Below are 26,143 nucleotides of genomic sequence, written 5' to 3' on the forward strand. Positions count from 1 at the left end.
ATCCTGCCAGTCACCTATTTTGGTAAATAAAGTTTTATTGGAACACAACACAGTCATATGCATTTGTTTACATTTTGTCAGTGACTGCAGTCATATGCATTTGTTTACATTTGTTTACATTTTGTCACAACACAGTCATATCCATTTGTTTACATTTTGTCAGTGGCTGCTTTCCTGCTACAATAGGAGAGTTAAGTTATTGCAATACAAAGTCTGGTATTTGCTATCTGGCCCATTAGAGAACATGTTTGCTAGCCTCTGCCTTGGAACATAGAGGATAGCATTGGTTAGTGATGAACAAAAACTATGAGAACAGTTAGAAGCATAGAAAGCAGATTCATTGAGATGTGGAAATTATTGACTTTCAATGCACGATAAAATACATTTATATGTGCTTAGGTCCTGGTAAAATTAAGAATAAATTTAAAATTAGCGTCTCAATAATTATTTACTGTAATGTCAGTGATGTAAGTTTCTAGTGTCGTGGTTGTATAGGGTATATTCCCAAATCTGATGCTCCTTTTAATTACCGTTTAACTTATTTAAAAACATATGGCTCAGAAAGGGGAAAGTGATTTAAATATTATCGTTTAATTTACTAACCTTCCTATGCCCTTTTGGAAACAGCTTGTTTTAAGTCCATAGAGATCTGGATACTCAGAATAACCTGTCTGTATCACTTTCTAAACTGAATTTCACTACATGCAATTTGGACTTCTCTGAAATGAGCAACCACAGGGGTTTGAAAATTCTAGTACAGATTTATAACAAAATGAAAAAAGATTGGACACCGTCCAGAAACTTGTGATGGTACTCAAAGCAGAATGACATTTGCTCAGTAAAGCTGATGAAGTGTTACTTTCCTTAATACTTTTCAACATGAAATTTGTCTTCTTCTAAGCAGATTACATTCGTAGACAGGGTAGGAACAGCACTTTACAGCAGTAAATTAGATCAACCAAGGTACAAAAATTAGTGATGATTTTGCTTACAAATATCCATTGTAACAGCATTTCATTTTGTGAACCCTAAGGTCTAACTCAGTGGCTCTGAAACTCTGTTTATTCACTACCCCACTCTTGTGTAGAGAGCTAGTTTCTTTAGGGGTTATCTCATATTGTAGCACTATTATTCTTTACTTATCGGGGAAAATAGGCATGCGTTTTCAGGAGATACAGATTAGAATGCTCGTGTGTATGTGTGTGTGTGTGTTGAAAAATCTCTCTTTCTTAAGGTTCTCATATACCCCATTAGGAAGCACTCCCCAACCTTTCAATTAGAGTTCTGGCCCAGAACGATTAAATTGTGATGAGGAATTGTTATGTGCATTTCAAAGTAAAAATTTTATGCATACATGCTACAGTATTAAAACATCAGTATCTGTGTATTTTGAGAGGAGCAAGCAGAGAGGTAAAAGGGTTTTCTTCCTGTCTCTGTAATAATCATTGTTTTATTCTGAACATAAACAGTCTATTACTTTGAAAGTAAAGTAATATAACGTGTAAGCCTATAAACAATTTCATCAGGCCATCTTGTCCATCCTCCCTGAATCCAGAAAGGCTGAATATTAACACATCTTATTGAAATTGATCTGCTATTTTGAAAGCTATCTTGCATCCAATTTTCCCTTCTGAGAAAATAGGAGGAAAGACAAGGGAAGTTTAGAACTCTGCCTAGATGGGCTCAGGAGTGAGATCAGGTCACATGGCATGCACTGAGGGAAGAAAACAAAGCCGAAGGGTGAGAAGGACTGGAAGAGAGTTTAGAAGATTTTGGAGAAATCCACTTTATGATGTGGCAGCAGAAAGAGAAAGAACCTTTGGCTTCGGCTAACAACATAGATAGGAAGTGAGTTACCAAAATCATGAAGTCAGTTCAGATCCATTTTGTCAAAATCAGAATGGGGCTCACTCAGTAGCACTGGGTTTCTCTAAATTTCTTTCTTGGAAGACTCTACACTGCTCTGTGTATGCCAAGTATGAGTATGCATCTGTTGAGGGAGAAAGTTAGTCATGGTGACGGCCCTCTGTGTCCTACCTCTTTGAAACGTGTTCTTCTTAATGAGCTGAAACCGCTTATGGTCTCATTGGGAGTCTATGTTCTCCTTCAGTACATTTTCTGGTTCTCCTTTTTGAATTACTGCACAGACTGCTGGAGTGCTAGCTGTAGGGTTGGGTATTGGTGGGAAGACAGTATTCTTACCCTGGTAATCTCCTCCGTGGTCCTATAGCTGTCTGTTCTCTTGTATCAAACTTCTGATATACTACAGGTATCTCTTTTTGGATCCTTTCAAGAATTAAAAAAAAAAAAAAAATGTTGTTCTGGAACTGGCCAACTCCAGTGTGTCATGTGTTAGAGTACACAAGGGGATTGTAGGAATATAAGTCATAGCTGCTATGGAGCAGCATGTCCTGTATGCAATGGTGTAAGTAGTTCACAGGAGTTGAGCACTGGCAATCAAGATAGAAAGCATGTTGTTCATAAGATGTGAATAAGTGTTATACTTAATGATACACAACTGCTACATCTCCATTTGGCCAGCAATATAAACGGACATACAGATCTGGAAGTTTTTAAGCAGTGCATGCCAAATCAGTTGACATTTCAGTAAATTTCTCTGGAGTTGTGGTTGAGAGGTTGAGAGATTTAGAGATGAGTATGGAAGGCGAGATAATGTATATGATGAAGACTGACAGATACATTTCTTTTTGTGGGAAAATTTACCTTAAGTCCTGTTGCACTTATGTTCCGTAGGTCTATGTTGCTGTTATTGTACCAATGTATAAATCTGTATAAATTCACTGTATAAGTCACATACTTACACAGTGAATCAGAAGCCAAATTTCTAGACACTCTAAGAAACTCTCTCTTCCACTAACCATGCTTTTTTTTTTTTTTTCAAATTTATTACTGTCATTCTGCGATTGGTAAATACATCACCTTGATTTTATCATACCTGTCCAGTCCTCTGTTTGTTATCTTTGTGATTTGGTTCTTTCTCTCTCCCTCTTTTTTTTATTTTCTATTCTAGTGATCACTATCAGAACTTATTTCTGTCTACCATTTTTTAATCCTGTTTTTTTTTTTGATAAAATTTCTCTCTTTTCTACGCTGTGTATAGAGATATTTACTTTTATGGAGTCATTATTGACTGCTTGATAACCTGCCCATTGAAAATACCGAGGTTAATTAGTTAAAATATTTCCTGTGCGATTTGGTCAATTTTTCCTTGACTTGAATTATTGTAAGTTGTATCTGTTTCAGCTTCCATTCTGTAATTATTTGTAGCCCCAAAATAAAGAATTCTCAGATGACAGAAGAAAATTAGGAATATGTTTTACACTGTTCAAATGAGACTCCCTCAGGGTTGATTCAGTTAAGACATTTAAGTGGAGCAAAAATTAATTTTAATTAAAATCTTCTTAAGTTTATAAGCATGATAAATCTGCTTCAAGAAGCAAAAAGGATATAGGATTGCAAATAAAAAGAGAAAACAGATATAATTTTTTCTTCACCTCTAATCTTAGCAATCTAAGCAGATTCTTTTTTGGCAGATGAATAAAAAACAAATATAAAAATTAATAAATATATCAAAACCATCACCAATGAATAATAGCCTCGCATTCATATTTACAAAAAGCTGGAACACCTAGATAAAAATGTGGATGCATTTGAAATTGCCAAAACCAGGTCTAGTTACCTAGTTATTGTCAGAGTCTGAGAATCTCTTGTCACTTGAGCTACAATATGTACATTTCTTTGGACAAACAAGTATTTACCACATGTGTGCATAGTCTAGGTGATGCATAGAAAAGCTTGAGAATCCTGGACTTGTCTCTTCCCTCTCTCAGAGGACAATGCTGCTGGCTCTTGTTGTTTTAAGAATTTAGTCATATAATGTAGGTTGGGAATCAGGAGACTAGTACTGACCTGAGGCAGGTGCCATTGTTGCGGCACAGATGATGAGCACACCAAGGGATGTGGCAGTTCTCAATATTCTTTCCACGTCGTGCTTCATTGATGATAAAGAATTCTTTGTTGTTTACTTGAAGATCTAGAATGCAGCCCCTGAATCCATAAACAGGACCTGCTTTCTTATGAATTTGAACATTTTCAGGAATATGACCAAGGAACATTGATTCAAAATATACCTGTAGAAAAAGTAACAACAAAAAATAGGATGTTGTCAGATTATGTGGAAAAGATGTAGAATATTTGGTTCTGTAATTAGATGTGTTTTAATGTGTTTTTCTGTGTAAAACAGGTTGCTGCTGTTGGTTAGTTTTGTCACTTCTACTAGGTGGGGAGATAGACTGTTTTGGAAAATGGTTCTTTTTTACATGTCTTTTTTATCTCTAACAATATCTAATAATATTTAGCAGAAAAATAGACACTCAATGAAACTTGCTGATTGATTACTTTGAAATGCTTTTTCGAGCTGATGTGTTTGCATTTTAGTGTGAACATTCCCAAATAATAACTAAAAAAGAAAATAAAACCATGTTAACTAATTGTTGTTATGGGTTGAATTGTTTCCCCTCCAAATTCATATATTGACATTCTAATCCCTAGTACCTCAGAGTGTGACTTTAATTAAAAATAGTGTCATTGCAGATGTAATTCGTTAGTATGAGGTCAATACCGGCATAAGGCAAACCTATAATCCATAGGACCTTTTGGACATTTATAAGGACTTTTATAAGGACAATAGTCTTTTTTAGGACTTTTATAAAGAAGGTTGGATACAGACCAACTGGCACACAGGGAGATTGCCATGTGAATAAAAAGGCAGAGATCAGGGTGATGCATCTATGGGCTAAGGACATCAAATATTGCCAACACCTTACCAAAAATGAGTTGAGAGGGATTAAACAGATCTTTCTCAAGTCATCATATGGAAAGAAACCTACAGTTCTTGAGTTTCTAGTTTCCAGAGCCATAAGAACTGTAAGACATCGCTGTGGTTTAAGCCACCCAGTTTGTGGTACTTTGTTATGGCAACCCTGACAAACTAATGTAATCATAATATATTATAAATATCCTAAAATATGAGCAAAATGTATGGTGCTTGCAAATGGTGCTTGGAAAATTGAAAATGTTACCATTTCCTTTCTCCAAAATTTGAACATAAATATGCGTGAGAAGTAGAACTTTGCTTGAGTAATATTCACTTCCTTAATTCACCTTTTATTCCAAAATCAGATCAACAAAAGACTCTTGCTTTGAGAAGACACAAAAACATCACATCATCTTATTGAGATTACTGGCTAGCCATATGCAGAAAACTGAAACTGGTCCCCTTCTTACACCATATACAAAAAGCAACACAAAATGGGTTAAATACCTAAATGTAAAACCCAAAACTATAAATACCCTGGAAGGCAATCTAGGCAATACCATCTTGGACATATGAACAGGTAAAGATTTCATGACAAAGACACCGAAAGCAATTGCAACAAAAGCCAAAATTGACTAGTGGGATCTAATTAAACTTAAGAGCTTCTGCACAGCAAAAGAAATTGTCAGCAGAGTAAACAGACAACCTAAAGAATGGGAGAAAAATTTTGCAAACTATGCATCTTACAAAGGTCTAATATCTAGCATCTATAAGGAATGCATACAAACTTACAGGAGAAGAACAACCCCATTTAAAAGTGTACAAAGGACATGAACAGATGTTTTCAAAAGAAGATATACATGTGGCCAAGAAGCATATGAAAAAAAGTTCAATACCACTGATCATTACAGAATGCAAATCAAAACCACAATGAGATACCATCTCACACCAGTCAGAAGGGTTACTATTAAAAAGTCAAAAAATAACAGATGCTGGCTGGGTTGCAGAGAAAAAGGAACACTTACACACTGTTGGTGGGAGTGTAAATTGGTTTAGCCATTGTGGAAGCAGTATGGTGATTCCTCAAAGAGTTAAAAGCAAAACTACCATTTGGTCCAGTAATCCCATTATTGGATATATACCCAAAGGGATATAAATCATTCTACCATAAAGACACATGCACTTGAATGTTCATTTCAGCACTATTCGTAATAGCAAAGATATGGAATCAACCTAAATGCCCATCAATGACAGATTGGATAAAGAAAATGTGGTACATATACACCATGGATGGAATAATATGCAGCCATAAAAAAGAACGAGATCATGTCTTTTGTGGCAACATGGATGGAGCTGGAATCCATTATCCTCAGCAAACTAATGCAGGAACAGAAAACCAAATACTGCATGATTCTCATTTATAAGTGGGAGCTAAATGATGGGAAATTATGAACACAAAGAAGGAAACAATAGACACTGGAGTCTACTTGAGGGTGAAGGGTAGGAGGAGGGAGGGGAGCAGAAAAAATAACGATTGAGTGCTAGGTTTAATTCCTAGGTGATGAAATAATCTGTCCAACAAAACGTCATGACATAGTTTACCCATGTAACAAAGCTTCACATGTACCCCCAAACCTAAAAGTTAAAAAACAAAAAAAAATAGAAGTCACACCATCTTAAAGGCAACCAAGCCATTTACAGAAAATTAGTAGAATAAAGAGACTCTGTAAAATTAGGCTGTTGATCTACCTTTATTTGATCAATACATCAGGGCCACATCTTACATGGGAGTTAGTTCTACAGATGGCAAATAATATGAATATTTCGTAGAAGCTAAATTGTCTTTGGAAATCCTTTAGTCCCCACATTGGAGACTAACATGCTTTCTCCAGATAATTCCAACACAGCTACATATTTCCTCCAGCTTTGGAATAGCTTGCTGTTTTCTCAGTGCAGCTGTAGATGAAGCTGGCATTTCATGTCATGTTATATAAAAACTCTAGAACCCCCCAGTGTGTGGTGAGATGTACCGCTGTCAGACACAAGAGGGAACTGATACTGAGTACAATAAATTAACTTCTCACATCTGATGTTCATTGCAGAGCTTATACGCATTGACCAGAATGATGTTAAAATCACCATACATGATTTAAGTTGCTACTTGATTTCTACTTTCCCACCCTCGGCAACATATATAATTGAATTCTCATAATTTAGATGTACATGAAATGCAGATCCTCTCTGTAAGAGTTTATGAGCTACAATTGAAGTCTAAATAATCTGGAAATAAGACCCTACTCTTCAGGGCTGTTAGGCATATGGCAAGTAGATGCAGCAACATTTGTGTGGGAAACATCTCTGATATCCCAATTCCCAAAACACACATTCATACCTCAAGCTGACATCTGAAAAGTATTTAAATTGGTATTACAGATACAATAAAATGGAACACTGTCATTGCCAGAATTAAAAAAACTAAAGCCAAATAATTAAGTTAGGGGTCTGGGCCGGGCGCGGCGGCTCAAGCCTGTAATCCCAGCACTTTGGGAGGCCGAGACGGGCGGATCACGAGGTCAGGAGATCGAGATCATCCTGGCTAACATGGTGAAACCCCGTCTCTACTAAAAAATACAAAAAGCTAGCCGGGCGAGGTGGCAGGCGCCTGTAGTCCCAGCTACTCAGGAGGCTGAGGCAGGAGAATGGCGTGAACCCGGGAGGCGGAGCTTGCAGTGAGCTGAGATCCGGCCACTGCACTCCAGCCCGGGCGACAGAGCGAGACTCCGTCTCAAAAAAAAAAAAAAAAAAGTTAGGGGTCTGGCGGGAGGAGAGCGTGAGAGATGCCCAGCAATATTGCTTTACGTTTATACTAATATGTGCTGTTTTCATGTGGATGTACTTTTAGAGAGCAGAAGCATGTTTAATTCTAGGAACAGCAAAGCATCTCCATGACCCATAACAGGTCAAACTAACTCTGTATTTGAGATCTGGTTATTTTTAAGAGACTGAGTCTCTGCTCCTAAGGGCATCTTTACTTCTTTTTTTTTCCTGAGTATTTCCTCTTATTTGGATCCCAGAGGGTGATTATTTTTGGGGATGTTATGGTGGAAGCTAAAACTTTCAAGGTGTATCAATAGAACTGTCACATAGTATAAGTGTATTTCTGTTTGTTTTCACATTCTACAAACTATTAGCAGACCTGTCTATCAGCTAAGGTAAGTGATCCACTGTCAATACAACTGGGAATTATCATGAACTTTCAGCCTCTGCATCCAAAGGATGACCTTCCTCTCACCGTGGATCTCTGACATCTTTGTGTATTGATCACACAACTGGAAAAGTGAAGCTTCCACTGTTTTGACAAGTGTGCTGTTTTAGCACAAACCTAGTAGAGAATGGAAGAATACTCTCCTTTTCTGTCGGTAGTAGGAAGGTATGAAGGAAAGTCTATAGAGCTATCAATGATTTATTAGACCATTAAAAAACACCCAAACAATGGAAGTAGATGGCTCTTGCATTTTTTCCTGATGTGAGACTCATGCTTAGTTGGAGTCCTGAAATGTCTAAAAAAGCAGATGCTGTTGGCTACACACACATAACCATTAAAATGGTCGACTTCTATTCCCAGGCTTTCAATTATCCAAGAGACGACTTTTGTGTGTATAATTATTCCTAAGGAGACGGGGCTTTAAAATAAGTCTTTTCTAGTAATTTCTTGTGAATCAGACTATGAAGAATAAAGTCTGACATCAAGATACGATGTTACAAGATAAAAGCACAGGGAACAGACATGGACAATCAAGGAGGAATTATGAAAATAACAAAAAATATCAATGATAACTGAGGGTAAAGGACTCTATATCTGACAGGAGTGAAATGAACACTCCCTTTTTCAGAGTTTCTCTTTAAAGGAAGAATATAGTTATTCTTTAATAATACGTATGAATAAAATAAGAAAATAGGCAAAGGGGAAGTAAAATTCTAAAATCCAGCAGGCAGGGGAGAGGGTAGATAAGAAGCTGTCCTATTTATTTTTTGTTTTGTTCTAATTTAAATTTAGATGTTGGAGTACTGCATATCTTTCTGTATTGATATCCTGATTCAATATTTACTTTTATTTTACATTCTCAATTCTGTGTCTGAAGTTAAATGACTTGTGTTAACAAAATGTGGAGAGGTGATTATAAAAATACTTTTTGGTTAAGATTAATTATCACTTACACTTGTCTTTAAGAATATGATGACTTACAATTGAAACAAACTGTAACTCTTTTATTTAAGAGTCATTACTATTTTTGGTTTTTAACATTATCTGAATTGTATGGAAACAAATTTAAAATCAGAAACATTGAGTTTTGGAATAAAGATGGAAAAGAAATGTTGGATAAAGTGTTTCAGAAGGATTTATTGAAGTAAGTTTTCACATGTTAAAAAAGCTTGGCCGGGCGCGGTGGCTCAAGCCTGTAATCCCAGCACTTTGGGAGGCCGAGACGGGTGAATCATGAGGTCAGGAGATCGAGACCATCCTGGCTAACACGGTGAAACCCCGTCTCTACTAAAAAATACAAAAATCTAGCCGGGCGTGGTGGCGGGCGCCTGTAGTCCCAGCTACTCAGGAGGCTGAGGCAGGAGAATGGCGTGAACCCGGGAGGCGGAGCTTGCAGTGAGCTGAGATCCGGCCACTGCACTCCAGCCTGGGCGACAGAGCAAGACTCCGTCTCAAAAAAAAAAAAAAAAAAGCTTAAATTCTTAAAAATTGTTTAAATGAAATAAGTGAAAAGGGATAAAAAATAACACAAGCAATATTTATCAAAATTCCCATTCTTTTGCATTTAAAGGATCGCTCTTTCCCTCTATTTCTCTTACTTTGCCCTAAAGTATAATAATCTGTGAGCGTATGATATCTTCTCTGTAATTTATATTTATTTTTAGGACAGAGCCTTCGCCCTGATTATCTTGGGATTCTTGGAGTTCATAGAAGTGCCTTGAAAATAGGAAGTTTCATACACTTTTTACAAATGACCCTGTTTCATGAAATCCAGTCCTGCTTTTTCTCAGTCTCTTAGCCTCTTTCCCTGTGTTATGCTGCCTTAGAATCTCGATATTTTGCTAGATTCAGCACATGGGATGTCCTTATAAGATCCCACTCAGAAAAAATGTTATATTATTATTCTAATATACCCTTCTATATTTAATATATATATGGCATAGTGCATAGGACAGTAGCTCACACAAGGTTATTTCTTTAAAAATTTGATAAATATGAGTGAAGTTATTATTGATGTTATGATCAATAATTCACAGTCAATATTTGATTCTTAAGGCTTTCGAGGCTAGGAAATGTTCTCAAAATAGTATCTCCTCACCTTGTTGAAGGGACAACTAAACTTTAGAGAAGCAATTGATAAACTGAGTTGCTACTTTGTGAACACATTGATCTAGGGAAGTGTAAATAGAAGTATGTGGGATTACTCTTGTCTATAAATAAATTAAATATAATTTGAGGAATGTAATAATAAAAAATTTGTTGCAAAATGATAACATATAGGTCAGCAAGATGGCAGAATAGGAAGCCTCAGACCCTCCTTGCCCTGTGGAGACACAGATGCAACAAAAATACATGGACCCATTCCCTTTGTGAGGAATTAGGAAACAGTTAAGAGGGTCCCACATGTCAGGCGATTGTGAAGCCAGCTGTATCACAGCTGTAAGGAAAATTTATGGCATTCATTCATTACAAGTCCACTCCCCAACATCGCATGGCATAGTGAAGAGAAAACTCCTTGCTCCCAGTCTTGCCTTGGGAAGTGAAACAGAAGACTAAAACATGTCCAGCATGCAGACTCTTTGGGGAGCTGTCTGAGTGACTGACTTTTGCCTTTTCTGACTCAAGAAGGGGTACCACACTGGGGATCACTAAGAACAAAGGTGATGGTTTGGACTAATATGCACTCATTTACCACAGTCTCTTGTCCCGGCTTGGCATGGGCTCAGAGAAAATTCTCACCTTCCAGCTTCTCACCAGGGAGGTAAAGTAAAGAATTAGGGCATGCATCCAGTGTTATGGCTTTTGGGGGGCTTCTGTCTCACTAGTTTCTGTCTCACTTGTCTCAGAATGCTGATGGGACCTGGCTTACTCTCAATATCTGGGGACTACTGAGAAAAGAAGGGTGTTTGGAGGCTTATTCCTGCTTCAAAGGACTCAGGGTACAGAAGACAGAGGCTGCTATAGCTTGGTGACCTCTCCCTCAGGAGAGAGTGGGTAAAAGAGTGGATCATGTACCCAATGTTCTGGTTTTCAGAAGGCTGCAAGAGACTAATTTCTATCTTGTTTGATTGAGAATGCTAATGGAACTTGGCGTACTCTAGAAGTCTGAGGGCTTCTGAGACTAAGAGAGATGGGCAGCTTGTGGCATATCCAGAGAACCTATAGTACCGTATACGGAAGGTAAAGGGAGCAAGAGATTATGAGCTCCTGAAAGAAGAAACTGGAAAATCACTTTAATTTGGAGTCTGCATGCACAAGTTCAGAGAAGACACATCCATAGGAAACATTTGAGAGGACCGCAGACTGATGGTTAAAGGTCTTTCCCTGTGCAAAACGCCAGTCCAAAAAGACTGGAAGAAGTGGCTGTTTTATCAAATGTGTGTATTCCACCACAAAGTTAGAAAGCAAAGGAAGACAGAGGAAAACATAGCATAATCAAAGGAACAAAATAAATCTCCAGGAGACAACCCTTTAAAAAGAGATCTATGTGAATTACCTGACAAAAAATTCAAAGTAACCATTTGAAAATGTTCAATGAAGACAGAAAAGTGATGCTGAACAAAATGAAAATATCAAAAATGAGAGAAAATATGAAAGAGAACCAACCAAAAATTTTGGAGCTGAAAACTGTAATGCCTGAATTTAAAAATTCATTACAGAAGTTCAACAGCAGTCTTGGTCAAGCAGAAGAAAGAATCATAAAATTCAAAGACAGATCACTTGGATGTCACAAAAGGAGAAGAGAGAAAGAAAGAAGAAAAGCTTATTCATAGAAATAATGAATGAAAACTTCATAAATATGGGGAAGAAAATGGACACCCAGAATCAAGAAGTTGAAGTATTCCAACAGAAATGAATATAAAAAAGTCCACTCTGAGACATATTATAGCCCAAAACAGAGAATTTTAAAAGATGCACAAAAAAGGCGACTTTTCATGTAAATGGGAGTTCCCACAAGACTATCAGTAGATTTTTTCTACAGAAACCTTGCACATCAGGAGGGAAAGGGGTGATATATTTAAAGTGCTAAGCATTTTTTAAAGGAACCTGCAAACCAGGAATACTATATCTGCCAAAACTGTCCTTCAAGAATGAAGAAGACATAAAGACTTTCCCCATAAACAAAAACTGAGGAATTTAATCATTAAATCTTCCTTATAAGAAATGCTAAAGGAAGTTTTTCAAGTTGAAATAGAAGGATACTAGACAACAACACAAAAACTTACGAAAGTATAAAGCTTGCTAATAAAGGTAAATATGTATACAAATATAGAATACTATAATACTGTAATCATGGTGTGTAAATAAATTTTGGAATGTATTTATTTTTAGTTTGCATTATTTTTTATTGTTATGTTGTTATTTTTATGGTTTTTATTCTGGAATATTTTCTTTTTAAAGATTTCAACTTATTTTAGATACAAGGGGTACATGTGCAGGTTTGTTACATGGGTATATTGCATGCTAACTTTAGGAATTTAGAAATTAAGGGCAAAAGTATAAAATAACTATACTTATAAAATATGTTAACATGTATACAATATAAAATGAAGTTATTTTTATGATTAATAACATAAAGTGTGTGTGTGTGTAGGAGCAATAAAGGAATAGAGTTTTAGTATGTTATTGAAGTTATTATTAGGTTAAAATACACTGCTATAGCTGTAAAATATTTTGCGTAAGCTTCATGGTAACCATAAAAGATACCCATAGAAGATACGAAAAACAAAAAATAAAATCAAGTTATGTCACTAAAAAGTCAAAAAGGAAGAAAGCAAGAAAGGAAAGGAGGTTCAAGAAAACTTGTCCTGCAAGAGATTCACTTTAGATTTGAGGATACATGCAATCAGAAAGTGAAAGTATGGAAACATATATTCCGTGCTCATATTGTTAGGCCTTGTGTCCCCACCCAAAATCTCATCTTAAATTGTAATCCCCTAAATCCCCATAATCCCCACATGTCAAGGGAAAGACCAGATCAAGGTAATTTAATCTTGGGGATAGTTTTCCCATGCTGTTCTTGTGAAAGCGGCAGTTCTCTTGGGATCTGATGGTTTTATAATTGTTTGGTAGTTCCTCTTGCGTTCATTCTCCTTCCTGCCGTCTTGTAAGGCAGGAAGGAGAATGTAATAATATGTTACAGTAACAAACTGGAAGATAACAATCACAGGATCATCTCAATAAATGCAAAATGTCATTTTACAAAATTTGAACTCTTTCATGAAAAAATACTCAGCAAATTAGGATTAGGAGGAAATTAATTCAACAGAATACACATCATACTCAATGGTGAACACCTAAAGCTTTTCCTTCAAGTTGAAGAACAAGATAAGGATGCCCACTCACTGCTTTTATTGAGCATAGTCCTAGAAGTCCAGGCTGGAGCAATTAGGCAAAAGAAAAAAAAAAAGGAAGAAAATGCATCCAAATAAGAAATAAAGAAGTAAAATTATCTTTGTTCACAGATGACATGATAACATGAACCTTAATGATAATAGAAAACCTTAATGATGTCTCTGACATATATGCCCACACACAAAACTATTAGAGCTAACAAATTTAGCAAAATTTCAGGATACAAAAATCAGGAAAAAATTAATTACACTTCTATGGACTAACTATTAACTATCATAAATAAATTAAGAACACAATTTTATCTATACAACATGAAAAAGCATAAAATAGCATAAGAATAAACTTAAGAGGGCAAAACACATGTAACTTAAAACTACAAAACATTCTTGAAAGAGAAAAAAGGCAAAAATAAATAAGAAAGACATTTTACATTCATGGAACATCAATAAAATGTCCATACTATCCAAAGTAGTCTACAGATTCAATACAATCCCTACCAAAATTCCAAAGATATTTTTACAAAAATTGAAAAAACAATGCTGGAATTCACATGGCACCAAAGGATGCCAAAGAGCCAAAACAATCTTGAGAAAGAATACAAAATGGGAGAGGTTCCCACTTCCTGACTTCACAGTATAGTACAAAGCTATAGTAATCAAAAGTGTATGGTGCTGGCATAAAGGCATGTATAAACCAATGAAACATAATAGGCTATGAAAAATTGCACGCACACATGGTCAAATGCTCTTCGAAAAGGGTGCATGTGGAAAATAATCTTCAACAAATGGTCTTTGGAAAACTGGGTATTCACATGCAAAAGAGTGTCATTTTATAATGAGCAAGCATTTGGCATATATCTGAAAGATGTCTTGAGGTAGTAGAAAATTCAGAACTTAGCTGAGGTAAAGTCACTGAAGATATCATAAAATGTAAAATATTCTATTCCCAACCAGTATGCTACACTGCTTTAACTTACAATATATAATTATATGGCATTAAAATTCTGATACCTCAGTCTCGTGGCAAACCTTAAGTAGGGACAGATAAATATGTTAAATCTGCGTATGCAACAATTACTCTAATGGGAGTAGGTAATAGTACATGTTCTCAAGGATTCTCATTATTTTAAGAATGTCCCAAGAATTCCCTGTTAGTCACAAGTCAATTCTCTTCCACTAGTAACTGAGAGACCCTGAACCTTGAATTCCTTTAGTTTTCACTAAGGCAGTTCCTGACAAAAGAGCTTTAGCAACATCTTAGATTGCAAACATTCTACTGACCATTATATTGACTATAATAACAAAAGAAAGAAGACAAGTTCACATTCTAAGGAAGACTCTAGACCACTTTCCACAATATTTTCCACACAGCAGGAAACTATTTTCAAGAAGGTAACCCCTACCCATCATCAGGAATCAATTTGTTCAGCTCTACGATAATGTTTTCAATGAATCAGTAAGACAATCAATAATATATTTTCCTTTGTTTCTTCTGATATCCCTTTAGTGTATAAGAAGGTAATGGTATAATTTAAAAAGCAAGGATTTTGAAAAAATAAAATTGGATCTTTGTCTTACACTATACACAAAAATCTACTCAAAGTTGATTAAAGACTTAAACTTAACACCCAAACCATAAAACCCCTAGAGGAAAATATGGGGAAAATGCTTCATTAGTTTTGACAATGATTTCTTGGATATGACACCAAAAGCAAACACAACAAAAGCAAAAATAGACAAGTGGGACTATGTCAAACCAAAAAGCCTCTGTGCAGCAAAGAAAACAACAGAGTGAAAAGGAAAACTACAGAGTGGGGAGAAAATATTTGCAAACCATATGTTTGATAAGGAGTTAATATCCAAAACATACAAGGAATTTCTATAACTCAATAGTAATGAACAAACACACAAAACAGTCAAACAAAACCCCAATACAACCTGATTGAAAAATAGGCAAAAGACTTGAATAGACATTTTTCCAAATAAGACATACAAACGTCCAACAGGTATATGAAAAGATGCTCACCATCTCCAATTGTCAGGGAAATGCAAATCAAAACCACAATGAGATATCACATTATACTTGTTAGGACGGCTATTACCCAAACCAGAAAATAAGAAGTCTTGGTGAGGATGTGGAGAAATGGAAATTTATGAGTACTGTTGGTCAGGATGTAAGATGATACAGGCACTATAGAAAATGGTACAGGAGTTTCTCAAAAAATTAAAAATAGAACTACCATCTGATCTAGCAATACCACTTCTCGGTATTTATCCAAAAGAATTGGAAATAGGATATTGAAGAGATTATTTGCACTTGAATGTTTATTGTAGCATTATTTGCATTATTCACATCATTCAATAGATAGAAACAACATAAATGTCCTTTAATTGATGAATGAATAAAGAAAATATGGTATAGTATGAGCTCACTTATATGTAGAATCTAAAAATGTTGAATTCATAGAAATAGAAAGTACAATGGTGATTGCCAGAGGCTGGTCAGGAATGAGGATAGACAGAAAAAAGAAAAACATTGGTCAAAGGATACAAACTTTCAATTTGATAAGAGGAATACATTCTGGTGATCTATTGCATAGCATGATGACTATAGTTAATAGTAACATATTTAAAAACAACTAAATGAGAGGATTTTCAATTTCTTACCACAAATAAATGATAAATATTTGAGGTAATGGATATGCTAATTTGCCTAATTTGATCATTCCACAGTGTATACATGTATCAAAACACTACATTGTACCTGATAAATATATACTATTATTATCTGTAAATTAAAACTATAATAAAGGAAAATGATATATATATGTACATATTATGGAATATTCAATTTTAGAAAAGAAGGAAATCTTGTCATATGGTACAACACAGATAAACCTTGAGGACTTTATGATAAATGAAATAAGCCAGCCACAGAGTACAAATTCCACTTAAATAAGGTATAGAAAGTAAACTCATAGAAGCAGAAAGTAGTCAGAGGTTGTGGGGAGAGAGAGATGAAAAGTTGCTCTTCAATGAGTATAAAAAGTTTCAGATAAGATGAAAAAGTTCTAGAGATCTGTTCTGTAATAATGCGTTTGTAGTTAACAGTAATGTACTGTACACATAAAGTTTTGTTGCTTAGTAATAGTTGCAATAGAATAAAGGAAAACATCATACATCACATTCAGCACATGTATCCCAGAACTTAAAGTAAAAAAACAAAACAAAACAATAAATCAGATTAGAAATAAAAAAAGGAAACATCATGTAAAATGTTGTGAGACCACACAGTTTTGGTTAAAAGCATGGACTATCTAGTGAGAATGTCTGGGTTTGAATCCCCAAATAGCTGTGTGATCTTGGGCAGGAAACTCATCCTCTTTGTGCTTTATTTTCCTTCTCTGTATTTGGAGATAGTAATAGTATTTACTTCATATTTTTAATATAATTTAAATAATTAAATAATTTAAAATATGAACAGTGCTTCAAACAGTGTCTGGAACATAGTATTATATATTTTAGCTATTATTATCAGAATTAAGAATAAAGTTTTACTTTTTACTTTCAAAATTACCAAAAAACCCTCCAAATTATTATAGGTGTTTTTTTCTTATCCAACCTAGAGTATCACATTTCAGATTTCAGACCCTTTGGTGTCAATCTGGCTTTGTTTTGGGTTTATGTACTGAAAAATACTATCTTGTACATAACGATTCTTCGAATATACTTAACAATCCCTACTAAATTATAATGAGTAGAGGCAGTACTGGAACCTATTTTGATATTTTGTGCCAAAGTCCATGACTCTTAAAATTAAATAGCTTCAGCTCGCAAAATTTTCAGTTCTTGTATCTTTATTCCACAAACCTCCATCATTCTCCCACTGTAATAATAGAGGAAAAGGCAGTAGAAAAGGTATAATTCACAGTTGGAAGCCACCTTTCGGTGTTCTTTCTCAGACAAGATCCTGCCGGAACTTGGAGAGAAAGGGCCTGTGCCATAGACGTTGGCCCTTAGAGGCTGTGATATACCGTAACTCTAGAACTGAAGTCTATCTGAGAGAATCTCACCACATATAGCCTCCATAAGAGTGACCAAATTGAGCTTTGGGGTTAACACAAGTTAGAAGGCAGCAGTGATTCACCCAGGCTTAGGAGCACTTGAGTTGGGCTGAACTTAAGGAGACAGAGTTATAAAAGCATGTGACAGCTCCTGTAGTGGCAGCAGGGAACAACCATTGAGGCTTTAGAGTGCCTACATGCATTCTCTCTTTACCACCCTAAAATTATCCGGATTATTTTCCATTGATATAGTAAATTCTACTCCCCTGTGTTAGTCTCTGCGTGTGCATGAGCATTACTTGCAGCATTCTGATGGGTATTTCACATTTGATCAGCCTAAAGGGCAAGGTAACTGATTTGTCAAAGAGGCTATAAATATGTCCTATTTAACATTTTCAACAACAAAAGGATATAAATATATATATGTATTTATTTATTTATTTTATTTATTTTTTTGAGACAGAGTCTCGCTCTGTCGCCCAGGCTGGAGTGCAGTGGCCAGATCTCGGCTCACTGCAAGCTCCGCCTCCCGGGTTTACGCCATTCTCCTGCCTCAGCCTCCCAAGTAACTGGGACTACAGGCACCCGCCACCTCGCCCGGCTAGGTTTTTTTTATTTTTTTATTTTTTTTATTTTTTTTATTAACAAAAAGATATTTATTGAGTATTTACTGGATTCTATTTGTTAAATATGTGATTCATTAATGTAGAAGTTAGTAGCATATTTTATGCTATTCATAAGAAAATACAGATCTTTCAATATAAAAAATGGGCAACTATAAGGAGTGAATAAAGATATAGTCATACTGAATGCTTTCCATTTTTCACTACGAGTGACTCATATATTTTCCACTGCTTGAATATTCCATGTCTTACATCTAAATGTGTGGCCCTCTCGGGATCTAGAATGACTTTTTAAAACCTAAAAACAGTTTTACTCCTACCCTAACATCCTACTTGAACAATTTTGAGTCAGCTGCAGTAGCAAATGAAGAGCAGTACAGTGCATTATAAAGGAACACAAAAGCGCTGGGAAACAGAGCCTGAGGTAGAGTCTCCTTTCTTATCACTGTACAATTCTGGTCAGAAAAGATACTCAGTGTCCCTCAGCTGTAGAAAAGAGAGAATCATTCTACCTTTTCAGCGTTCTTGCAGATATTAAATGAGATAATATTTAAGGCCATAGTTTGGAAAATATAATGTGCTTATACAAATGTTAGATGTGATTATGTGTTTCTTTTGGATGCCTATAAATATTCAAGAGACTATATAGAAAAAATGAAAATAAAATGAAATTTCCACTCATTAAGGCAGTGCATAGTGGCAGCTTTAATGTCTACCAAAATTAGAGCTCTAATTATACAGATTAATCCTCCATGATGATCAAATGAACTAGGAATTTTTACCATAAATGTATTGCAATAAAGTTACACTAAGAAGAATGTAACCAACCACATCATTAAATCTGAAAGAATTCAGCAAATTGCCTGGTCTCTGGAGGGACAGACATTCTCTCTTCTTTTAATTTAGACTCATTCAATGTCTCTAAGAGAAATTTTCTGGCCAATGCAAATCTGTAAGACTGGGAACAGCCTTTTTAAATAGTGTAAGTACTATCATATGTTATAAAAATACAAATTTTAAAAAATTGGCATATTTTGTTAATCTTTCTCCACTCTGGAGCTTTTTTTTTTTTTTTTTTTAAATCAAGCACAATATATTAAATCCAAAGTGTGAAAGGAAAGGAAAATAAGTTTATTGTTAAATCTGATAAAACTTTTATGGTGACAGGCAACATTAAATATATTTAATCATCCCTAAAGAATGAGTTGAATTTTCTGGTGCTTTGTTGAGAGTTTTTACAAGGAATCTGTTCAATTAAGAAATATGACTACTACTTAGTAACGTAAAAAATACTTATCTGAAATACTGAGGGCACAATTAGTGTTTGGAATTGGATATTTGCATACCTACCTGAGAGGCATGGGAAATCTCTGTGTCTTTCTTCTGTACTGGAGGTTTTCCATCTGCAGTCATTTCAATCATACAAACGACTCCAGGGCTGCCAATAGGTGTTGTGTAGCTAAACCTAAAACAGAAGAGGCCATTATGATATGTGTTATTGGCAAGAAAGGGGTAACTTCACACATGGATAGTAAGTGCTTCTTCATTGAGAGAGGTACTTTCTGGATCACAGCAATCCTGAAATATGGCCCCAGCCAAGTGTAGACATTTTCAAGTAGATAAAAGATGTATTTCTTTTCTAAGACTGCATTTTATTTTCCTTCTCTCCTACTGACTTTAAAACTGGACATGGAATGCTTTCAGAAAGTTAAACCTTCCACAGAATAAAAAGAGCTTCATGTGTATAAGTAGATATTGATAAATTTTAAGTGCTAACTGGGGTTGACATATGGTCTCACTCATGTAGGAGATGGTTGGACAAGTAACATCAATGTTAAATGATGCTAAACTCCCTAGGAAAATATTTCCCCTCCCTGGCCTACAGGGAAATTGAAATGGAATAAGAAATGAAAGGCTGCATACCCCTGTGTAGTGAGATTACACTGTGATACAGTTATCAGAACTCAGAAAGCATGCTGCTAATGTACCGGCTGGTACTGTATCTCAGAGATAAAGAAAAGTATAAGGTTAAGGGAGTTTGTAGAATGAATAGCAGAAATGGTCAATACATAACTGAAAATTTATCACAGTTTATAGAATGATGCAATCATATGAAAAGGTACATATACTAAGGTACTTGGCATACTTTTTAAACAGTTTATTTAGAGATGTAAAGAAAATTCAAACAATATTACCCCGGCACCTGTTGTAACAATAGAAACTTGCATTGTTATAAAGTTTATTTCATAGAGATAATACAAATATGTTCACTGATATTAATAGTGACTGTTTCTGCATACTGAGAGTGTGGATAATTTCATTTCTCGTTCTTGCTTATTTGTATTTTTTAAATTTTGGACAATGATCACACTTATTTTTTGCTTTTTATTTTGACCAGACTTTCTTGTTTGCCTGGGCCTGAGGCATTTCCCAGGACATGGGACTTTCAGTTTTTTCTTTCTTTTTCTTTTTTTTTTTTTTGAGACAGAGTCTAGCTCTGTCGCCCAGGCTGGAGTGCAGTGGTGCAATCTCGGCTCACTGCAAGCTCCGCCTCCCGGGTTCACGCCATTGTCCTGTCTCAGCCTCCGGAGTAACTGGGACTACAGGCGTCTACCATCACGCCTGGCTAATTTTTTTGTATTTTTAGTAGAGACGGGGTTTCACTGTGTGAGCCAGGATGGTCTCGATCTCCCGACCTCGTGATCCACCTGCCTCGGCCTCCCAAAGTGCTGGGATTACAGATGTAAGACACCGTGCCCTGCAGGACTTTCAGTTTTAAAACCAGAGAAGTTTCTGGCAGACCTGGAGAAGTTGGTCATTTTATTTTTCAAACAAAAAGTCAATTTTATTAAACAATTATTGGTTAAATAGTAATACTTTTTCTTAAAATAACTTTGTCGACTTAATTGAATTAAAAAACAAAAAACAAACCCTAAGTTTCCTCTTTCTCTTACCCCTCTTAAAGGCACAGCTGTGGGCTGGTTCCTTCTCCTCACCTACTAGGTAGTAAGAATCTGATATGATCCTTTTAATAAATCATTCCACTACCTTTTTGGCTTCCACTTTAGTTTACCAAGGCCATTTCTAATTCTGATGAGATCACTGTTAAAAATTCTTGAATTCTAAGAATTTCCCACTTAGTATGAATTTTGTACTGTAAAAATATATGAAGCATATTTCCCATCAGTGTGGATATGGCCAGGTTGATACGTATGGAGGCTTTTATACTGGAGATGGAGAGAATTGCTCTCAGGGAATGCACAAGATCTCTGCTTTTCTCATTCAGAGCTTGTTGAAATCTAACTTGGAACTGAAGGTCCACCAAAGTAAGCTATTCACTCTATTTGCTTTCCGTTATTCCTTCTTTTCTCCCCCTGACCCTTCCACAAATGATGTTTTATATTATCTCCCTGGTTTATGAACTATGTTGTAAATTGATATGCTAAGTCTCCCAGAATTTTTTCCACATGTTGATTCTTATGTTCATTTTTATGATGTCTCATGCTTGCTTATAGACCAAATTGTGTCATAAGAAACAAAAAAACCCTATAAACAAATGAGATATTATGCCACATAAATCATTTGAGGAAAAGCCTAAGAGCATATCCCTTATGCCTCTCAAGTGTTGCTGAGTCTAATGATTTAAAGACTTAAGGATCATATTTTGAGATAATCCGTTGACTGGCTGAGTGATCTTAGGCAAACCACTTAACCTTTCTTCCCTGAAGTGTGATTATGCACAGAAGGGAGATAATCATTCTAAGCTCATAAATGGTTAGTGAGAATCACATTATTTAATGTACATAAATCATTCAGTGCTAATATTAAAATCCAAGTTAAAGCAATTATTTGCTGACTAGACAGGGATCTCTAAAGAGATTTTGGTAAAAATAAATTACACAGTCAAGTTGAAGTGTTCATCCACTTCTACTAATATTGCTCATAATGGAATTCAAAATCAAATACTCAAGTTGCATTATTTTAAAAACTAAAACTCGATGAAACGGACGACTTTTTTTCAGTGTCCTTAACATTTTTGCACTTTAGATTTATAATTTTTAGGTATGCTTAGCAATATTGGTGGAAGCATTCTGATTTGGAAAAGACAATTTATTTGTAGATTTTTAGAAGACCTGCCCAAATGGAAGTTCAGGTTATCTAAAACAAATGAAAGGGCTGCAAAAAGGTAAAAAAAAGGAGTTCATTTCTTAATTAATTAAATCAAGTAATTTAAATAATTTATCCAGCTCTTAAACGATAGAATAATAATAACACAGAAAGACATTTGTGTGAAATAGAAAAAGGGATACATGTAATTTGAATTACATAAGATAATTTTAATAAAAATATGCAGAGGATAATACCAGAGTTACTTTTACTAATATTAACAGTGGCTATCTCTGTATCCTGGTGATATGGGAGGCAGGCAGGGAAATGCTGGGTAGAGAAGGGCAGGGTTCCTGGCAAGGGCTCCACCCTTGGGCCTATGCCCACGAACCTAAATGAGAACAGACACTCCTGTTTTCATGCACAAATGTTGCATTTTCCAAGACCACTCTGGCCCACCATGCCCCCATCCTGTGCCCATATAAACCTGAGACCTTAGCAGGCACACACAGAAGCAGCTGAATGTCGAGACCATGGTGGAACAATGTAGCAGAGAAAGAGAGAATAGTATTGATGTCTGGATGCCAAGCAGAGTTTGGCTGGGGGCTGTCAGAGAAGAGTCCAGCCCCTGGGTGGCCCTACTCCAGGGGAAGACCATCTTCCCACTCCATCCCCACTTCCAGCTCCCTTCCATCTTGCTGAGAGCCACCTCCACCACTCAATAAAACCTTGCACTCTTCCTTTGAGCCTGTATATGATCTGATTCTTCTGGGACACTGGGCAAGAGCTCAGGATACAGAAGGCTGTCACACTGGTCCCCTGCCCTTGCAATAAGGCAGAGGGTCCATTGAGCTGATTAACATGCAAGCCACCCACAGAGAGCAAAGCTAAAGGAGCACTCTGTAACACATGCCCACTTGGGTTTCGGGAGTCACAGACACCCACCCCTAGATGCTACCACGGGGCCGAGAGCCCAAAGCACTCGCCCCGGCCTCTGTACCTGCCCATCTGCATGCTACTTCTAGGGGTTGGAGCTGCAGGGTGACCAAACAGGGGAGCCATATCCCTGTCACACGTCCTACGAAGGGAATCGGGGAACTTTCCTGTTTCACTGGGAATGAAGACGATTTTTTGTGTATGTATGTGTGTAGAGATAGGGTCCCACTATGTTGCCCAGGCAGGTCTTGAACTCCTGGGCTTAAGTGATCCTTCTGCCTTTGCCTCCCAAAGAGCTGGGATTGTGGGCATGAGCCTCTGCGCCTGGCCAGAGGATGATTTTTAAATTGTGTCTTTTGCTTATTTGTATTTTCTAAATTTTGGACACTGAATATATGTTTTTTAATCTTATCTCTTAAGGAAAAAATTCAACTTTTATTAATAAAACAATAATTAAAGAATTTTCCAACATTTTTCTGTTGTTTCCTGGATTCCATTCCTTCCTTCCAGGTACACCTGTGTACGTAATAGCCAAGATTTGGAAGTAACTTAAGTGTTCAACAGTAGATGAATAGATCAAGAAAATGTGGTACATATACACACAATGGAGTACTGTTCAGCCATAAAATAGAACGAGATCCTGTCATTTGCAGCAACATGGATGGAACTGGAAGTCATTCTGTTAGGTAAAATAAACCAGGCATAGAAAGACAAACTTTCTCACTTGTTTGTGGGAGCTAAAACTTAGAACAATTGAACTCATGAAGATAGATAGTAGAATGGTTACCATAGGCTGGGAAGTGTAGTAGGGGTCTGAGGAGCTGGAAAGATTGTTACTGGGTACAAAAATACAGTTAGAATAAGATCTACTACTTGATAGCACAACAGGGTGACTATAGTCAATAATAATTGTATGCTTTAAAATAAAAAACACAATTGAATTATTTGTAACACAAAGGATGAATGCTTGTTTTGATGGATACCCCATTTTAAACTGATGTGATTTACACATTGTGTATTTGTGTCAAAACATCCCATATATCCCATAAATACAGACATCTACTATGGACCCTTAAAACTTAAAAATTAAAAAAAAAAATTCCTCAAACTTTGGAAAATTTTTACCTGAATCATCTTGAATGTTGCTTTTTGGTATTCTCTGAATGATACGGTTTGGCTGTGTTTCCACCCAAATCCCATCTTGAATTGTAGTTCCCATAATCCCCACGTGTCTTGAGAGGAAACCAGTAGGAGGTAATTGAATCGTGGAGGTGGTTACCTCCATGCTGTTCTTGTGATAGTAACTCAGTTCTCATGAGATCTGATGGTTTATAAGGGGCTTTTCCCCCTCTTTACTCTGTACTTTTCCTTCTTGCCATCACATGAAGAAGGACATGTTTGCTTCCCCTTCTACCGTAACTGTAAATTTCCTGAGGCCTCCCCAGTCATGTGGAACTGTGAGTCAATTAAACCTCTTTTCTTTATAAATTAGCCAGTCTGGGACAGTCCTTTATAGCAGCATGAGAACGAACTAATACACTGAACACTGAAATCTCTATTCATAGAACTTACGTTAGACATTTTTTGGAAGGCTGTTAAGCAGTCCTCTAAACTTCTGAATCTTGCTTTTACTCTTAAAAAAAGTTCTCTTAATTTTTCTGTCTGACTTTCTTCTTAGGTGTCATTTTTTTCTTCAACTGTTTTTAGACTAGAGTTTATCCTATCTACTGAGTTTTAAATGTCTATGATTTTTTTATTCTCAAGATTTTGAATATATTTCTTTTTTTGTGTTTAATTTCTGTCTGTTATGCTTTTATAACTTTTCCCCTATTTTAACTACTATTTTAATATACTTTCTTGTAAAATGTTATTTTTAATTGAAAATATTGGAATTCAGTTTCCACTCTTTAAATGAGGAACAATAAGTATTATCAAAGTTTGAATCACTTTTTTTTTAAACTTTTATTTTAGGTTCGGGGTACCTGTTGCAGTTTGTTATATAGGTAAATTGTGTGTCATGGTGTATAGATTATTTCATCGCCCAGATAGTAAGCATAGTACTGCTAGGTAGTCTTTTTGACTCTCATTATCCTCCCACCCTCCACCCTCAAGTAGGCTCCGGTGTCTGTTGTTCCCTTCTTTGTGTTCCTTTTGAGCTAAGCACTTAATGTTTAGTTCCCACTTGTAAGTGAGATAGTGTGGTATTTGGTTTTCTGTTCCTGCATTAGTTCACTTAGGATAATGTCCTCCAACTCCATCCATTTTGTTGAAAAAGACATGATCTCCTCTTTTCATGGTTGTGTAGTATTCCATGGTATATATTTACCACATTTTATTTATTCAGTCTACCGCTGATAGGCATTTAGGTTGATTCCATGCCTTTCCTATTGTGAATAGTGCTGTGATGAACATATGTGTGCATATGTCTTTTCGGCAGAACAATCTATATTCCTTTGGGGATGTACCCAATAATGGGATTACTGGGTCAAATGGTAATTCTGTTTCAAGTTCTTTGGGAAATTGTCAAACTTCTTTCCACAAGGCTGAACTAACTTATATTCCCTGCAGCAGTGTTTAAGAGTTCTTGTTTCTCCACAACCTTGCCAGTATCTGTTATTTTTTGACTTTTTAATAATAACCATTCTGACTAGTGTGAGATGGTATCTCACTGTGATTTTGATTTGCATTTCTATAATAATTACTGATGCTGAACTTTGTTTTGTATGCTTTTGGCCACATGTATGCCTTCTTTTGAAAAATGTCTGTTAAGTTCTGTTAAGTTCTTTGCCCACTTTTCGGTGAGGATTTTGTTTTTCACTTGTTAAGCTCCTTACTGAATCTGTATATTAGATCTTTGTCAGATGCATAGTTTGAAATATTTTGTTCTATCTTATAAGTTGTCTGTTTACTCTGTTGATAGTTTCTTTTGCTTTGCAGAAGCTCTTTGGTTTAATTAG

At 36.0% G+C, this 26,143-nt stretch overlaps 1 protein-coding gene across 2 annotated transcripts in view; it reads right to left on the bottom strand.

The window, feature by feature from the left end:
• Positions 1-26,143, bottom strand: part of EYS (eyes shut homolog (Drosophila)) — a 2,062,375-nt gene that overhangs the window by 273,976 nt on the left and 1,762,256 nt on the right. For both annotated transcript variants that reach the window (XM_011945635.1, XM_011945634.1), the window contains exons 34-35: positions 19,494-19,602; positions 3,931-4,151 (exon numbers count right to left, since the gene is read on the bottom strand). In XM_011945635.1, coding sequence (XP_011801025.1) covers positions 3,931-4,151; positions 19,494-19,602 — 330 coding nt within the window. The remainder of the gene's footprint in view (positions 1-3,930; positions 4,152-19,493; positions 19,603-26,143) is intronic.

Source organism: Colobus angolensis, unplaced genomic scaffold (assembly GCF_000951035.1).
Source record: "Colobus angolensis palliatus isolate OR3802 unplaced genomic scaffold, Cang.pa_1.0 Scaffold241, whole genome shotgun sequence".
Lineage (NCBI taxonomy): Eukaryota > Metazoa > Chordata > Mammalia > Primates > Cercopithecidae > Colobus > Colobus angolensis.